The 15,588-nt window shown below is 39.9% G+C and overlaps 1 protein-coding gene across 1 annotated transcript in view; it reads right to left on the minus strand.

Moving 5' to 3' along the window:
• Window positions 1-227: 227 nt before the first annotated feature.
• MAP1B (microtubule associated protein 1B) overlaps window positions 228-15,588 on the minus strand; it is a 72,773-nt gene continuing 57,412 nt past the window's right edge. The window contains exons 5-7 of the mRNA XM_066988815.1: window positions 7,983-14,610; window positions 5,697-5,935; window positions 228-4,960 (exon numbers count right to left, since the gene is read on the minus strand). Of these exons, the coding sequence (XP_066844916.1) occupies window positions 4,805-4,960; window positions 5,697-5,935; window positions 7,983-14,610 (7,023 nt within the window). The 3' untranslated portion in view covers window positions 228-4,804. The remainder of the gene's footprint in view (window positions 4,961-5,696; window positions 5,936-7,982; window positions 14,611-15,588) is intronic.

The following is a 15,588-nucleotide window of genomic DNA, read 5'->3' on the forward strand; positions in this document are numbered from 1 at the left end:
AAAAAGAAGCCACATCATGGTACATCATGGTAATGTTTTACACCACGAGAGATAAAAGTAATCTTCATTTATTTTCAAATTTCTAAATAGAGATTGGTTCTAATCTAATACTTAAATAGTCACTGATATTTTGAGCAAAACCCCATATAACAGGCCATCATGATTGAAGGAAAGGGGAAACTTACAAATGCGTACACACACAAAGACAAGAAACATGTCAACACCACTTTACCACTTTTGTATTTTATTGTGGAACTGAGTTTGTTTCCTTTACATCAAATATCCTCAATGGAAGAGGGGATATTGCACACAAATATCATAAAAGCACTACATATTACTTTCACTGGAAACTAATTTTCTACATTAGATATGACTGGATAGAATAGAAGTGATGCAGGATTATAAGACATAATACCATACACAGCTGCAGACTGACACAAACACCATTCAGAACAAGAGAGAGGAGGTGTGTGAGGTGCTTCTCAGCCAGCAACAAGACTGTTTCTTTCCATGATTTGGAAGATAATGGCTGCATGCAAATGCGTGAAAGCATATTTCAGATTTGCTCTTTTACAGTTGTGATTACAGCCCAGTCTTGAAGAGGTAGCTCCTGTCATTTGGAGCTCCTAGCAAGTCTAGTGCAGAGAAGCTTTGTATTATTTTTCTCCCTTTTTTTTCTCTCCTTTCAATATTTTTATGCAATTGTTTTATTTAGTTATTTAATTTTTAGATTTTTTTTGTAAAGTCACAACAAACAGACTATTTTTTCTTTTTTTTTTTCTTTTATTTTAAATAGCAAACATTTTTAAATCAGGTGAATAGTATAATTGCATTCTAAGAAATGCTTACCCTTAGTTGCTTTTAGTGTTTTGTTCAATTATTAAGTGAAAAGATGAAAGCTTACAGTTTCTTTCAAGTGTAAGTATTATACTTTTTCCTTTTCTAATAAATCCAGACCAACAAAATTACTATTTCTCTCAAAACATCATTACTGAGCAAGAACCTCTGGCGACAGATGAACAGAGAGAAGCATATGACGTAAATGTTCCAAATGCACAGTAAGCGCTCTTTGGAGCTCACTTGCTTGTGGCGGGAGGGACTGAAAATTCAATTAACAAATCAATTAAATCTTACTAAAATGAGTACTGGAACTCTCCTAAATAGCGTAAGCTATTGCAGGCAATTAAGAAAAAAAAAACATTCACATATACGGTTAGCTCCATTCACCACAGCATGTAAGGTAATTAAAAAAAAAAAAATCAAAAGTGAATTTTTGAAAGATGGGGTGAAAAGTAGAGGTCAATGAAGTCAGGCCCACCACAGGACTTTGAAAAGGCATGCAAGAGAGGCCCTGTCCAAGTTCAAGAGTGGGAGGCGATCTCTAAAGTTAATTCTTCATTGAATTTTATTAAGCAGTATACTTAGTAGCATAAAGATCATGACTGGGATGCTATTATGGATAACACCATCATTTAAATGGAGTGTCCTTTACACTCAGACACTGAATCTTTATAATTAGAGTAATCAATAACAAACCATGCTCCTAGAAATCTATGCCAATCAACAGCACTCATCGTTAATGTACATGGTACATTTTGATGACTGTTCCTAAGCTAATTGTGTAGTATTACAACTAGCACAGTTAGATTAGTTCCACAGGCAGGAAAGACATTAAGGGCAAGAGGAGCTAATGGAGGAGGGAGTTCATCATTTTGTTGCACCCAGGGGTGGTTGCCATTTAAAAGGGAATGGATGGAACAGGCATTACAAAACCTCGGAAGAGCCAGGCTGAGCTTTTAATATTATTGTAGCAGCAAAAAAAACAAATGCACATTTTAAGATCAGCTGTAACTACTTTTTTTTTTTTTTTAAGTAAAACAAATGCTTGAGCCATCACAAACTTGCTTGGGGAGATTTAAGGCTTAATTCTAATTTAATTTACAGTAGGATTGAATGACTGTAACTTCCCTGATTGTAGTGAAGTTGCTCTTGATTCACAGTGGTGTGAGATTTATCTCAGGACCACTGCTGTACTTAAAACAGATTTTCTACCAAAGCAGAGGTACAAACTGTTTCAGATTTTGTCATAAAATCAGAAAATCTGTTAATCTGTTCCCACTCAAAATGTTTGAAATCTTACCTATATAAGAAAGTAGACAAAGCAGAAAGAATTGTAGAAACAATACAACTATTCTGCCAATATTTTGCCTATAACTTCGAAAACTATGTATTACTAAAGTAATTTAAGTAAATGATTATGAGCCCAGCAAACATGCTTGCTTTCACAATACATTTCCACCTGCCTTTTGTGCCATAGTCATTCTGAGTTATTCTTAACAGCTTAAAAGGTATAGCAATAAATAAAACAGCATTGCTAGAGATACCTAAAAAAAGAAGACATTAAAAATAAATCAAAAACCCCAACAGTTGACAAACAGTAATTCACAGCATTAAATGGGCCTCAGGAGCCCATATTTAAAGGGCCCTAAAGCAGGATAAAAAAAAAAAATCATAAAAATTAGGAGTGCAAACATATACCTATTAAACAAAAATATCCTAACTATGTAAATTTGAAATAAATTAGAAGTAAAGAAAATAAAATGAGGTCATAGTTCACTACATTGTGAAAATTAATATCAGCCATAACATTGAATCATACAGACCAGCACATATCTCCATTTCAGAGGCCTTTATACCTTCTTTAAATTCTGATTCGCAAACCTTCTACAAAGTAACTTTTTTTTTTTTTTTTTTTTTTCCATTGGGGTAAAACTTCTGAGACTAAAAAATCCAAACTGTCTTAAATTATGGAACTGTTCTACATGCTGTTCCTCTGCAGGCAGTCTAGAGAAGGAAAGAAAGGGGAAAAGAAGGGAGGAAAGGAAAGGAAAGGAAAGGAAAGGAAAGGAAAGGAAAGGAAAGGAAAGGAAAGGAAAGGAAAGGAAAGGAAAGGAAAGGAAAGGAAAGGAAAGGAAAGGAAAGGAAAGGAAAGGAAAGGAAAGGAAAGGAAAGGAAAGGAAAGGAAAGGAAAGGAAAGGAAAGGAAAGGAAAGGAAAGGAAAGGAAAGGAAAGGAAAGGAAAGGAAAGGAAAGGAAAGGAAAGGAAAGGAAAGGAAAGGAAAGGAAAGGAAAGGAAAGGAAAGGAAAGGAAAGGAAAGGAAAGGACTTATTTTAGCTTATTGCTTATTCTATCTTTTCTCAAGATCTTGTGAGGGTTGAGAATGTAGACACTTGTAAATATTAGGCAATCAACATTTCAAATTCTATTTTCTTTCAACATGAATAGATTAATTTTATCATTAGGGTGCCCCCTCTGCACCTATCCCCAAAAAAGGTTTTGGCAGTTGACTATTTTCAATAAATTTTAGCTTAATATCCATTCTCACTAGAACCTTAAACAACATTATTCATTTATCTTACAAAACTACTAAAAAAACTGCCTTCACCTGAAAAATTTTTCTTTGCATTTTCCTGTAAATGAAAACTTTTGTTAAAAATTCATCTATTAAAAGTTCACACATTGCTAAAAAAAGGTTTCTGTACATTTGTTCCCATATTCACTCTTAAATTAAACAAATAAAATAATGTAAGACAAAGGAAGGTTGAATACTGTACAGACTCGCAGGTAACCTTTTTATCATTCTGAAAATTTCACTAAGTTTTGCAACTCTGATACTGGACACCACTTCAATCCTGCTTCCACAGTACAAAAGAAGCTTTCAAAAGAAATGCTCGTCTTGCCTTCTTCAGCTGTCCAGGTGCACCAATGAAGTGTTCTCATGACTAAGATATGTAATTCATAGCACCAAGCCATTTGACCAGTCAGATAGGTTTCTAGTACCACACATGCACACTCACACTTCTTTACTGGTGTAACTGTGATCCTACACTGGTGTTTATAAATTTGCTGTCTCAACAGTAAAAAATAAGTGCATCGAGTTTCTTTGTACATTCAAGTCACTTCCTAAGGCAAATTGTCTACTGTATGTACTCCCAACTGCTTTGGTATTTTGCTTCGGTCAATCAACAGTTGACATGGGTGTTTAAGCATGTGGACTGGTCAATTCTGAGTGGAGTAAGTGAACTTTTGCTGGGAGTATGCCTTAGACCAATAATTCTGGATGTTAAAAGGAAGGTTTTAGAGTTCTGGATGGGGTTCAGACAATGTGCATATTTGGCCTATGATTGTTATGGTATGTCAGTATGCAGAGTTCAAATTAAAGTGGAAAACTGCTATGAGAGTTTAAGTTTTATGTCGTTTCCTAGCCACGTTCTGTTTCTTTACATTTTCCAGCTAACTTAACTCTGTAAAGTAAGGACCCCCTTTGCGATAGCTCGGATTGATACAAATTTAAAACTTTCTTTTCATATGAGAGCATAAGCAGACTGCAGTAAGCGATACATCTATTGCCATGAGACTAATGCAGATCTAATTATTTATTACTTTCTCCTCCTACCCCTCTCTCTCTTTCTCTCTTGTTGTGTTTCTTTAGAGGGCAAATGCCTCTACCTGGCAGAAGTCAGTTATGGTTGCTAGTGCATGGTTTCTAAACGTTCAGCGGAGATGAAACTGGATCTGTATTTTCGCAGTAATTTGAACCCTACTATAGGAATACTGTTACTTCCCTTAGCAATCAGCAAAGACTGAAAAATATTAGTGACTTGCATCACCGTGACACAGTATAGCATTTGGCAGGTATATAGTTCAGCAGTTGAAATAGATGGGTTGAATTTTTAGAAAAGGTGTTTTCAAACTGAAGAATTTCTGGAAACGAAGTTTAACGTTGTGGTGCGTGGTCTTGTTCTTACAGTTCAATCTTGCATGCAGGAAAAGATTCATCTTGCATAACAACCGTGCTGCTGCTTGCCAAAACCATGATGTTGAGGTCCTGCTGTTTCTCATGGGTCTCTTGGTACCATTCTCTCATCACTTCTGAGTCATGTGTTGGGATTAAGGTCACCTATAACATGAAAAAGGAGAGCTTCTCAGGCATGAGCAACAAAAGAAAATTCTAAGAAAATTGTCTTTGTTAAAAGTGCCAACCAGCAGTTACATTTCCCTTTTGGAAAGATCAGATCTTTATGCAGTAAGTAATAAGATAAATTTATGGATAAAAAGAAATAATAATTAAAAAAAAGTAGATAAGATAAAATGACTGTAAAGAAGCAGTTTATCATAATAAAACCTTAGTTCTGTAAGGGGCTCAAATACAGCTTTTCAGAGAAGGAGCAAGGTATAGTCTGCACTGATATCCCTTCTGATTATGGCCTATTTATTTATTTATTTATCACATTGGAAATGCACAAGGAGTTTCCAAGTGTACGTGGTTGCTGTACAAACAACAGAATGTTAATTTTTTCTTTCCTACATGCAAACTGAAAGGTTCTCAAACCCAGATCATATATGGTATAATAATAACATGAAACAGCCAAAAGGCCCTGTAAATAAGGCATTTTCAACCATATTATTCTTCAGGACATTCAGTCAGAAGGGCGAGGAATAGAGGCGCAGCTGACCACAGCTGTACTTCACTCGTGTGTCCTCTCACTGGTTTCATCACTGATGAAATGAGGTGCCCTGGCTGGGAACCTCCTGTCCACAGCAGCGGCTGTCCACTCCACAGGTGCTCTGGCTACCCATGGTTGCTTCTCAGAAAGGTTTTAATTTCCAGGCAGAAATACTAGCAAAGAGCCTACCTGCATGTTGCTCTCCCACTGGGCCTTGCCCTCCAGCAGGGAGTCCAGAACAGCCCTGCTTGGCTCCTCGGCTGCGGCATCATTCCCGCTCACCACGTAGTAGGATGACCGCACCCTCTTGAAAAACTCAACGTCAACATTCTTACTATTGCTGTGGTTGGGAATGTACACCAGATCCAAATACACTGGAGGTCCTGGAGGCACTGCCGTAGATTTTGCTGACTTAGTAGTCCCAGGTCCTTTGGAAATTAAACAACAAAAGAATACATCCCGAGGTGGTTAAAAACATGCATTTATTAGTGACCATTAAAATCATTGAGGTGATACTCCTTAAAATAGCTACTGCTGGTTAAGTGTTACAGCTGTACTTCTGTGTCTTGTGAAACAATTATGGCATTACCCTCCTACACTTAATGACATGCTCGAGCTTTGTTGAATCCAAATACTGATTGTACTAGGAGGAAAAAACCTGAACACATGTAACTATATATTACAATAAAAACTCACTGCCACATAACCAACAATTGACTGAACATTTCCGAGTAATATGCTACTATTATCCAACAATTACTACACAAATCTGTGATTACTGAATTACCATTCAATAAATGGCAGCCTTAATTTTTAAGTTAAAAAGCATAGCTTTTTGAAAGTCTCAGATCTGCGTGATGATGAAACATAGGGTTGCATAGGGAACCATGCAGATTTGAAGCTATATTTATTTACATACACAGATTGGCCCCATCACAAAAAGCAGGGGGAAGAAGCTGCAATGAATAGTGCAGTGGCTAAGATGAATTTCATTCAAAAGGAAGTCCAAATTTTAAACACTCACATACTTACAAAAAAGCTGCTTTTGCCACACACTGGATCACAGTGTGAACTGGCAATCAGGGTTCAATCAGTAATCGTATTCAGATGATGGCCATTTATCGATTACTAGCCTCCTCATGATGTTATAGAAGATGATGTTCGGTAAACTAAATTATCTGAGCAGTACACTTTATTTAGGGTCACATATTGAAAGGCCAGGAAAGTCCATTACAATTGTCTAGCTTGATCTAGCTTGATTCATCAGAGGGCAATATGCCAAACAAGCATCATAATGTGAAAATATTTCCTGATTTAGAGCATTTTTAACTATTGGGTATGTTACAAAAATTTTTACCATCTTTTATCACACAAAAAATAATAATAATAATTAAAAAAAAATCAATGATACATCTGGAATTGTGGACGCTAACTTTGCATACAATATTGGGCATTATATTTTAAACCTAAATGTCAATATCAAATGAGTCTTGTCTTAAGCTCTAGCATATGCCTGAGAAGTATGCTTCAAGGAAAAAAATCTAATATAGAGGTAAAGTTCTGGAGAAATGTACAGTGTGAGGAACTAAACTGCTGTTTTGAAAGGCATCTACTAGCAGAGACATGCAAACTATGGTATAAGAAACGCACAGTGGACTACTTCAAATGGGAGAGCTACGGACATGAATGTTGGTTTGCTTGTACTGAATCCCAGACCTGCTGGGAGTAAAAAGCTTTCAAGAGAATGTCAGTCCTGTTGATAACAGTAAAATCGGAGTATCCTCAAAACTCTGTAATAAGATCTGCTGGAAACAACATGCACAATGCCTTCTTCAGTAATTTAATTTGTATTTTATTACTACTTAGAAGGCACAACAGTCATTCAAAATGACATTAACTTTCCACATTTTGAGTCACCACTGATGGCATAAGACTAACCGGATTATGTGATATATATGCTTAGCTCACTGAAAGTGCTCTTACTACTGTTATATATATTTTTTAAATACTCTTTTTAAAAATAATCCAGCAAAGTAATAAGAGCATACAATGTCCTACAGCATCTTGCATCTCACAACATTAAACTGTGTTAGTTTTTGTTAAGAGCATTGTGCCTACATGATTCTGGAAATGAATAAAGTGGATCTCTCCACTGTTAATTTCACTTCACCCACAAGAGCAGTACTTTTAATTCTATTAGTCGGTTAACAATTTAGACAGGTGGTATTAAGCTTTTTTGTACTTGATGTGCTTGAACTAATTCTTTACATCTCTGCAAACTGACTCATCAAGTTGCTCAGATTAAAAGAGTTAATTCAGAGAATTTCATTCATTTAAATTTGTCCTTTACATCCTGTATTTGTATCTAAAACATGGACTTTCTTTGTGGGGTTGCTGAAAACCACATTCCCAACTGATATAAAGGCAATTTAACTTCCCTGTCTTAACAACTAGAGAGTTCCTATATGCTTTTACCTGTGGTTGCAGTCTTTGCTGACTTGGATGCTGTTGTATTTGCTGCATTCTTGGTATCCTTATCTTTCTCTTCCACTCGGGACTTTACTTCTGGATTAGAGATATTTTTGGTTGCCTTCTCCACAGACTCCTTCTTTTTTGGAGAAGCTGTTTTGGAATTTTTTTCTAAAGATTCTTTCACAGCTGGCTTTGGTGAAGCCACTTGTTTCGATTTACCATCACTTTTTTTGACAGGAGAAGATGACTTGGTCTTAGTACCCTGTTTTTTTGTTTTCGTCTTTTCCTTGAGGTCCTTCTTCAAAGGTTTACCCAGATTCTGGTCAACAGGCAAAGCCTCTGGATCAACCATGGAGACATCAGGGTGCCTAGGGGAAGGGCTGCGATCCTGCATCGGGACCGGCGGTGGGTCAATGTGTTTGTATGTAATTGTCTTGTCTGTTGGAATGGTTTCTGACTCATCTTCTGAGTCAATGTTAGCATCTGCAGTGATGGAAGGGCATTCCTCAGTCTCGGGGGGAACATCTGAATCCGTCTGAGATGGGGCAGACTCGCTCACTGAAGTGGGAGGTGTTTCATCGCACTGCCGACCCTGCTGCTTTCCCCCGGAGGGTGGCTGGGCTCCCCCAGACTGAGTTAATGGCTTTTCTTGATCTTGAGACTGCTCTTCACTTGCAAACCACTCGAGGGGATTAGGGTTGATAAATGAAGGTGAAAGTTCAGTTTTAGGATGCTTATATTCGCAGGAGGACACAAGGCATAAATCAACATCTTGACGAGATTCTGCTAACGATTTTCCCGGAGTAAAATGTGCGCTTGCTTCATAGGAGTAGCTAGTAGGTTCAGGTGACCTGGTGGCTTGCTCAGTTGTCTCAAATGAATAATCTGTGGCTTCAGGTGAGCTAGTGGATTTCCCAGTTGTGTCATAGGAGTAAGCTGTGGCCTCTGGTGACCTGGTGGTTCTCCCAGTTGTCTCATAGCAGTAGCCCATGGCTTCTGGTGACTTAGTGGTTTTCCCTGTTGCTTCAAATGAATAATCCATAGCATCAAGTGATTTGGTAGCTTTCCCAATTTTCTCATAGGAAAAATCTGTGACATCAAGTGATTTGGTGGTTTTCCCAATTATCTCATAGGAATAATCTGTGGCCTCAGGTGATCTGGTGGTTTTGCCTGTTGTCTCATAGGAATAATCTGTGTCCCCAGGTGACCCGGTGGTTTTTCCTGTCATATCATAGGAATAATCTGTTTCACCAGGTGACCTGGTGGTTTCCTCTGTCATCTCATAGGAGTAATCTGTGGCCCCTGGTGACCTGGTGGTTTTCCCCGTCATCTCATAGGAGTAATCTGTGGCTTCAGGTGACCTAGAAGTTTTCCCTGTTGTATCATAGGAATAATCTGTGGCTTCAGGCGATTTAGTAGATTTTCCAACTGCCTCGTAGGAGTAGCTAATATCCTCTGGTGATCTAGCAGTTTTTTCTGTGGCCTCATAAGAATAACTAAGGTCCTCTGGTGACCTGCTGCTTTTCTCTGAGTCTTCTTTTTCTGGGCTGAATAAAGGTTCTGGGCTGTGCTTTGCTAGGGGTTCCTGTAATGTCACAGCCTGGTAACCAAAGGCTTTGTCAGAGGACATTTGCAATGACAAAGAAGATGCATGACTAGCTGATACTGCTTCTGTGACTGCAGGAGGTGAATCTGGAAAACTAGGAGAGTATAGAGGAGAAGATTCCCTTGGACTTAATGGAGATAGATCAGACTTTGGTGACAGCTTTTCTCCTAGGCTCTGCACCTTTTCTGAGGTAAGAGGAGAATGAAGTGACATATCTCTGGGTGGAACGGCACCTGCAAATGTTTCCTCTGGCAGTGGAGAAGTTACCTGGGAAGGAGTATGAGCTGATGAACTTGAAGATGAAGCTTCAATTTGAGAAACTGAAATAATTTCTGAAATATCCTTCTCTTGAGAGTAAGATGTCTGCTCCACAGGGGAAATCTTCCGTGCAAAAGTAGGCTCCTGTATATCTGAAGGGCTATAATCTACTTCTGTTGGTCCATTTTCAGATATATGGTGTATACTAGTGCCTACAGGAGGATATTCAGGAGATTGCCTACTGAAGTCCATCGCTAAAGACTGCTCAGGGGATTCCTGACCAAACTCTACTGACATAGTTGACTGTTCAGGAGATCTGTGATCATGCACTGGGGTTCTTGATTTTGCAGTTTTAGGTGAGAAATCTGGTGGAGAAATTGACATAGGTCTTGGGCACTCCTCCTTAGATGGAGACATTTCTGTTTCCTGAAACGTCGTTGGTGTTTGTACAACTGACACTGAAAGGGAATCGTCAACTTCTGTAGAGTGGGGTGATCCAACCTCAGCATGCAAAGAGGGGGATACATCATCAGTAGTTGGTTCTGGAAATGAACTAGTAGCAACAGATGCTGTGGAGACAGAAGCTACTCCTTCAATATGGGAATACGTGTCTTCTGCTACGACCTCATCAACAGGAGTTGCAGACTTATCAGAAACAGTGCCTTCAGAAATTGACATTTTTGTGTCCTCTTTTAAGGAACCAAACTGACTGATATCTATTTGAGTAGGTGAGAGATCACCTGTCAACTTTCGCTCATCCAAGACCAGTGAAGACTGGGAGCTGCTGGGTTCTGTATCCTCCATTCTTCTCTCTAGGCTGAAGCCTTCCTTAATTACCATAAACTCCATGCTTTTTTCATCTTGTTTTTCTTGGAAAAGCCCCACTGAGCTGGCTTCAGAAGCTGGGCTCATTTGAACTGGTGATTTTTCTTTTTCAGGTTTCTCCTCAGAAGGACTTCCATAATCTCTGGTGGGAGACTTTACATCAGCACTCAAAAATGTATCATAAGTGGTCTCTGAACCTATCAGTGGTGGACTCCGTAGAGGTGAGAGAACCTTTTCAATAGGAGATTCTGAATCTGGCACAGGCTCATCCATAGGGCTTATTCTGGGTTTTGCAGACTCATCTTTGACTTCACTGAATTCAAAGCTAACTGGAGCTTCTGTTGACTTTTCACTTGTTTCAGAGGGAAGCTGACTGGATTTTTCATCAGTGGGAGACTGATAATAAGGTGTGTGACCAGCACTACCAGCAGCAGACTGTGAGGGAGATGCTACTTCTAATGTTTTATCTTCAGGGCTTGCACAGTGCTCTTCAGCAACTTCTTGACGTACATTGGGCAATGCAGCAACGGGGACAGGCTCAGCCAAGACCTTGATCTCATTAGGAGTGAGTGAAAAGTTGACACTGCGTTCACCCAGTGGTGTTTTGGCAACTGGTGATGGAGGGGACAAACTATCAGCTGGACTCTTGGCTGGACTAAGTTTTCCAGAAACATCTTCTGGACAGGTTTCTTTGATTTCTAATTTGGCAGTGCCTTGGATTTCACTTTCTTTTTGCCGGTACACATCCTGGAACACGGATTTGCAGAATTTGTCTTCCTCTAATGAAGAAGGTGGTGAGATGGTAGAAGCTGAGGCATTATAGTCTTTACCTTCTGTGGCCTCTGTTTTGGATCCTTCTGATAATCCATTAAGAGCATCTGGAAGTGGAGAAAGTTTAGGCCTACCAAACTCTTGAGAGTACAGTGATGTCTCATACTTGGTAATATTCACATACTCCTGAGAAGGTGACTCACTTTCCTCGTTGTTAGTTTCATCACTCATGACATCCCGGGGCGTAGACATTTCATCCATTGGAGTTGGTTCGCTAGATATTTCAATGGTAGACTGTGTATAACCCGAAGTAGCAGTGAATTCCTCAGGCTGATCTTCTCTATTTTCTTCATCAGAAACAGTGGCTTCACTTTCTGAACCACCAGGTAATGTCTCATCATGGATTGAAGAGGCTGGTTCAACAGCTGGAGACTGAGGCTCTGAGTGTTTTGTTGGTGTAATGATGAGTAGGCCATATTTATCTTCAACTTCACCAGCTTCTGCAGCTTTGTCTACCACAGCCATCACATAATCTTCTTCAGCTTCTGTTTTTTCAGTCTCCTCTTCATCTCTGATGTCTTCTGCTTTGTCTTCTTCCTCTTCTTCAGTCTCTTCAGTTTCTGCCTTTTCTACTGCTTCTTCCCTGTCCTCCTCAGCCCGTTCATCTGATGCCTCATAATCTGCCTTTTCAATATATTTTTCATCTTTGATATTAGCATCTGTTTTGGCCATTATTTCTTCTGCACTCTTACCCACTTTTCTAGCTTCTTCCATGTATGGTTTTGTGGTGTCAAATGGTGTCTTTTCTTCCTCATCTTCACCTCGTTCTTCAGCTTCTTCTGTCTCTGCCTTCTCCTCATAATCTCCTGCTTCAGATGATTCTTCCAAGCCAGTTCCCTCATCTTCAAACTTTTCATTGTCATCAACCCTGTGCTTTTCCACAGGTTCCAATTCTTCAGGTGTCTGTTCACACTCACCCTCAGCCTCTGTGGTAGTTATGCCTTCATCAGAGGACTCAGCAGGTCCTTCATTGTCTAATTTTTCCTTTTGGATATCAAAGGCCTCTTTTTGTTCTTTGCCAGAGAGCTTCAGTTCATCCTCTATGAGTGCAACCTGAGGTTTTGTTGCTTTTATTGTTTCCACTTCTTCAGCTTTTAATTCTTCAAAATCCTTTGTTAAATCCTCTGGTGAAGACATAAGGGACCTCTCTGCCTCAAGTTCTTTTCCACTAGCTGTAATTTCTGCAGCTGCTACAGCAGCTACAGTTGTAGCAGCAGCTCCAACGGCTGCAAGGGCAGCTTGTGCTCCACTGACTTTGATCTCCTTCTTCACAGTCTTAATTTTTCCCTTTTCCTTTGGTTTTCCAGCAGGTACTGCTTCTTTTTTAGCAGGCTCCTCCTTCTTTTGTGGTTTAGGTTTTGCTGCTGGCTTTTTGGTTTCAGCTGAAGGAGTGGGTGTCTTCTTTGTTTCTTTAGGAACCTTTTTGATGTCCTTTTTGGCTTCTTTTTCTTCCTTCTTAACTTCTTTTTTCTCTTCTTTTTTAGCTTCTTTCTTCACTTCCTTTGGTGGAGCTTCTTTCTTCACTTCCTTCTTAATTTCCTTCTTCTCTTCCTTTTTCACCTCTTTTTTAACTTCTTTCTTGATCTCTTCTTTTTTGGGTTTTTCCTCTTTTTTGATGGGAGTTTTCTCCTCTTTTTTAGAAACCTCTTTCTTTGTTTTTTCTTTTTCCTCTTTCTTTTCTTCAGGTTTTGCTTTGACTTCCTTTTTCACTGGCTTCTCCTTTGTCACTTTTGGTTTGACATCTGTAGCTTGTTTTTCAGGAGTTTCAGATTTCAGTAATTGTTCTTCCTTACTTGTTATATCTTTTTCTGCCACTATAGGTTTGGTTTCTGGTTTTGCTGGTTTCTCTTTTTTAACTGGAACTTTTTCTTTGCTTTCTAATTTCTGAGGCTTTTCTGGTGCTGGACTAGGCTTTGCAGGCTCTGGAGTTTCTTCTTTAGATTCTTTTCTGACAGTCTTGCTTGGTGGTGTCTTTGCAGCAGGCTTGAGACTCTCTTTGCTGTCAGTTCGCTGTTTCAACTTTGATTGTTTCACAGCCGGACTAGCAATGTTTCCAAGTAGGTCTTTTTGTGTAACCATTGGTTGTTTAAGGAAGTCCAAGTGTTTGAGTTTTTCTAGTCCTTCTAGAATATTATATTGGGTGCTGTTTCCAGGAAACAGAACTCGAATTATTTTTTCTGAAGGATTAGCTGGATGCCAAACAATCAGGGATGAAACAGAAGTGAAATAGGATAATGGAATGTCTAGTTCTTGGCCATTTGGTAGCAGAAATTCAGCTTTATCTCTGTTAGTACCACTCCACTGTTGCATAAAATATTGCATCTCTTTGCTACTTTTGACAGGATTAAGCACATACATCTCAAGTTTACCAACTCCCATTTTCTGAAATAAAATAATGGGATCAATGGTATTTCCCACATTTCTGAAAAGAGGTTCTGGTTTCATAGACAATTTATTTAAATACTGAAGAGTAAAGCAAGCTTCTTCGACACTCCTTTTAACTCTGATGTTAGGATCCAGATTCTTCAGGTTCTCAGGTACATTAAGGAATACAACTCCTAAATCCGGTGAGATCAGATTTTTCATCCAGTCACTGTTGGTAGTAGACCCTTGAGACTGTTCCTCTTCTAATTCAGCTATTTTTCGCTGAAGCATGCTATTGATTCCTGGCAGGTTATCATCTCCGATGTGAGTGAGCAGAATAGAATCTACCCTGTCCAAATGCCGGATAAGCTTCCAAAAGCAAGATTTTCTTTCAGATCCTCCATTGATAAGCATGTTGAATCCATTCACTGCAAACAATGCAGAGTCTCCTCGTCCACCCGGGAAAATATAACAGCAGGGTTTGGAGAGTTTCAAGAAGCCTCCTGAGGTTGGAGGTTCCAAAATGTCAAAGGGTGATGGCACTTCTACCGATTCTGACAGATACTCTGTAAATTCAGAAAGTCCTTCCATTTCAGGCAATATGGAAGATGAGTTGAGTTTAATGTTAATGAAGTCTTGAAGGTTGTGTCGGTCAAGATTAGAATTTTTCCAGTCCCCTTCCTCAGGGCAGAAAAGAGTTAAGCTGGCTTTGTTGGCAGGGTGTGTGGTGCTCAATAATTCACCAATCTAGGGTTGTGAAACAAAAACGCAAGATACACATAAATTAATTTTTAATGATAATTAATGACAGAAAATAACATTAGCTAATCAGATAGATAAGACTTTTGTTAGACCTTCTGCATGGGTGAGTACTCATCCTAGAAGCCAAGGAACTTGTTTACACTATTAGTTTACTACTGTATTATTATTATTATTATTGTTATTATTATTTTAAATACAAAGGAACTGCTTACTCCTGATCCCTTCCTCTCTGCCCAAAGGAGGAAATTACCCCAAGGTTCTCCCTTCCTTCCTTCACCCTTTATAGTAGGATGGTAGAAGCTTTTATATTCAGAGGGGATGAGAGCTATGAGTTTAAAACTGCAAGCGCTGCCACCATCTCTACCACTGGCTCATGAGCCTCTGTGCTGCCCCAATCGATCTGGAAGAGCCATGCAAATACCTATGGGAAACAGCACATCCTCTGAACAGGCTGTACTGGGCTCATTTAGCAAGGTTTTGGTAACAGAGTGCTGCAGGGGTGGCCTCTGTGAGCAGAGCCCAGCAGCTGCCCCCATGTCAGATCAGAGCCATCTCAATCTGGTTCCAAGAAGGACCCACCACTGGCCAGACCTAAGCCAGTGAGCAATGCTGGTTGGGCCTCTGGGAGAGCAGATTGAAGACAGGGAAAAATGGTGTGCTACAGCAGCTGAAAATGAGGAGTGAGAAGCAGCCCTGCAGCCCCCCAGGTGAGTGCAGCAGGAGGGCAGGAGGTGCTCCAGGCAGGCAGCAGCAGTTCCCCTGCGGCCTGTGGAGAGGCCCCTGGTGGAGCAGGCTGTCCCCCTGCAGCCCACGGGTCCCACACGGAGCAGATCTCCATGCTGCAGCCCGTGGAGGAGCCCCCGGTGGAGCAGGTGGATGTGGCCTGGAGGAGGCTGTGACCCATGGAGAGCCCCCGCAGGAGCAGGCCCCGGGCCGGAGCTGCAGCCCGTGGAGAGGAGCCCA

This window comes from Anser cygnoides, chromosome Z, assembly GCF_040182565.1.
Source record: "Anser cygnoides isolate HZ-2024a breed goose chromosome Z, Taihu_goose_T2T_genome, whole genome shotgun sequence".
NCBI lineage: Eukaryota > Metazoa > Chordata > Aves > Anseriformes > Anatidae > Anser > Anser cygnoides.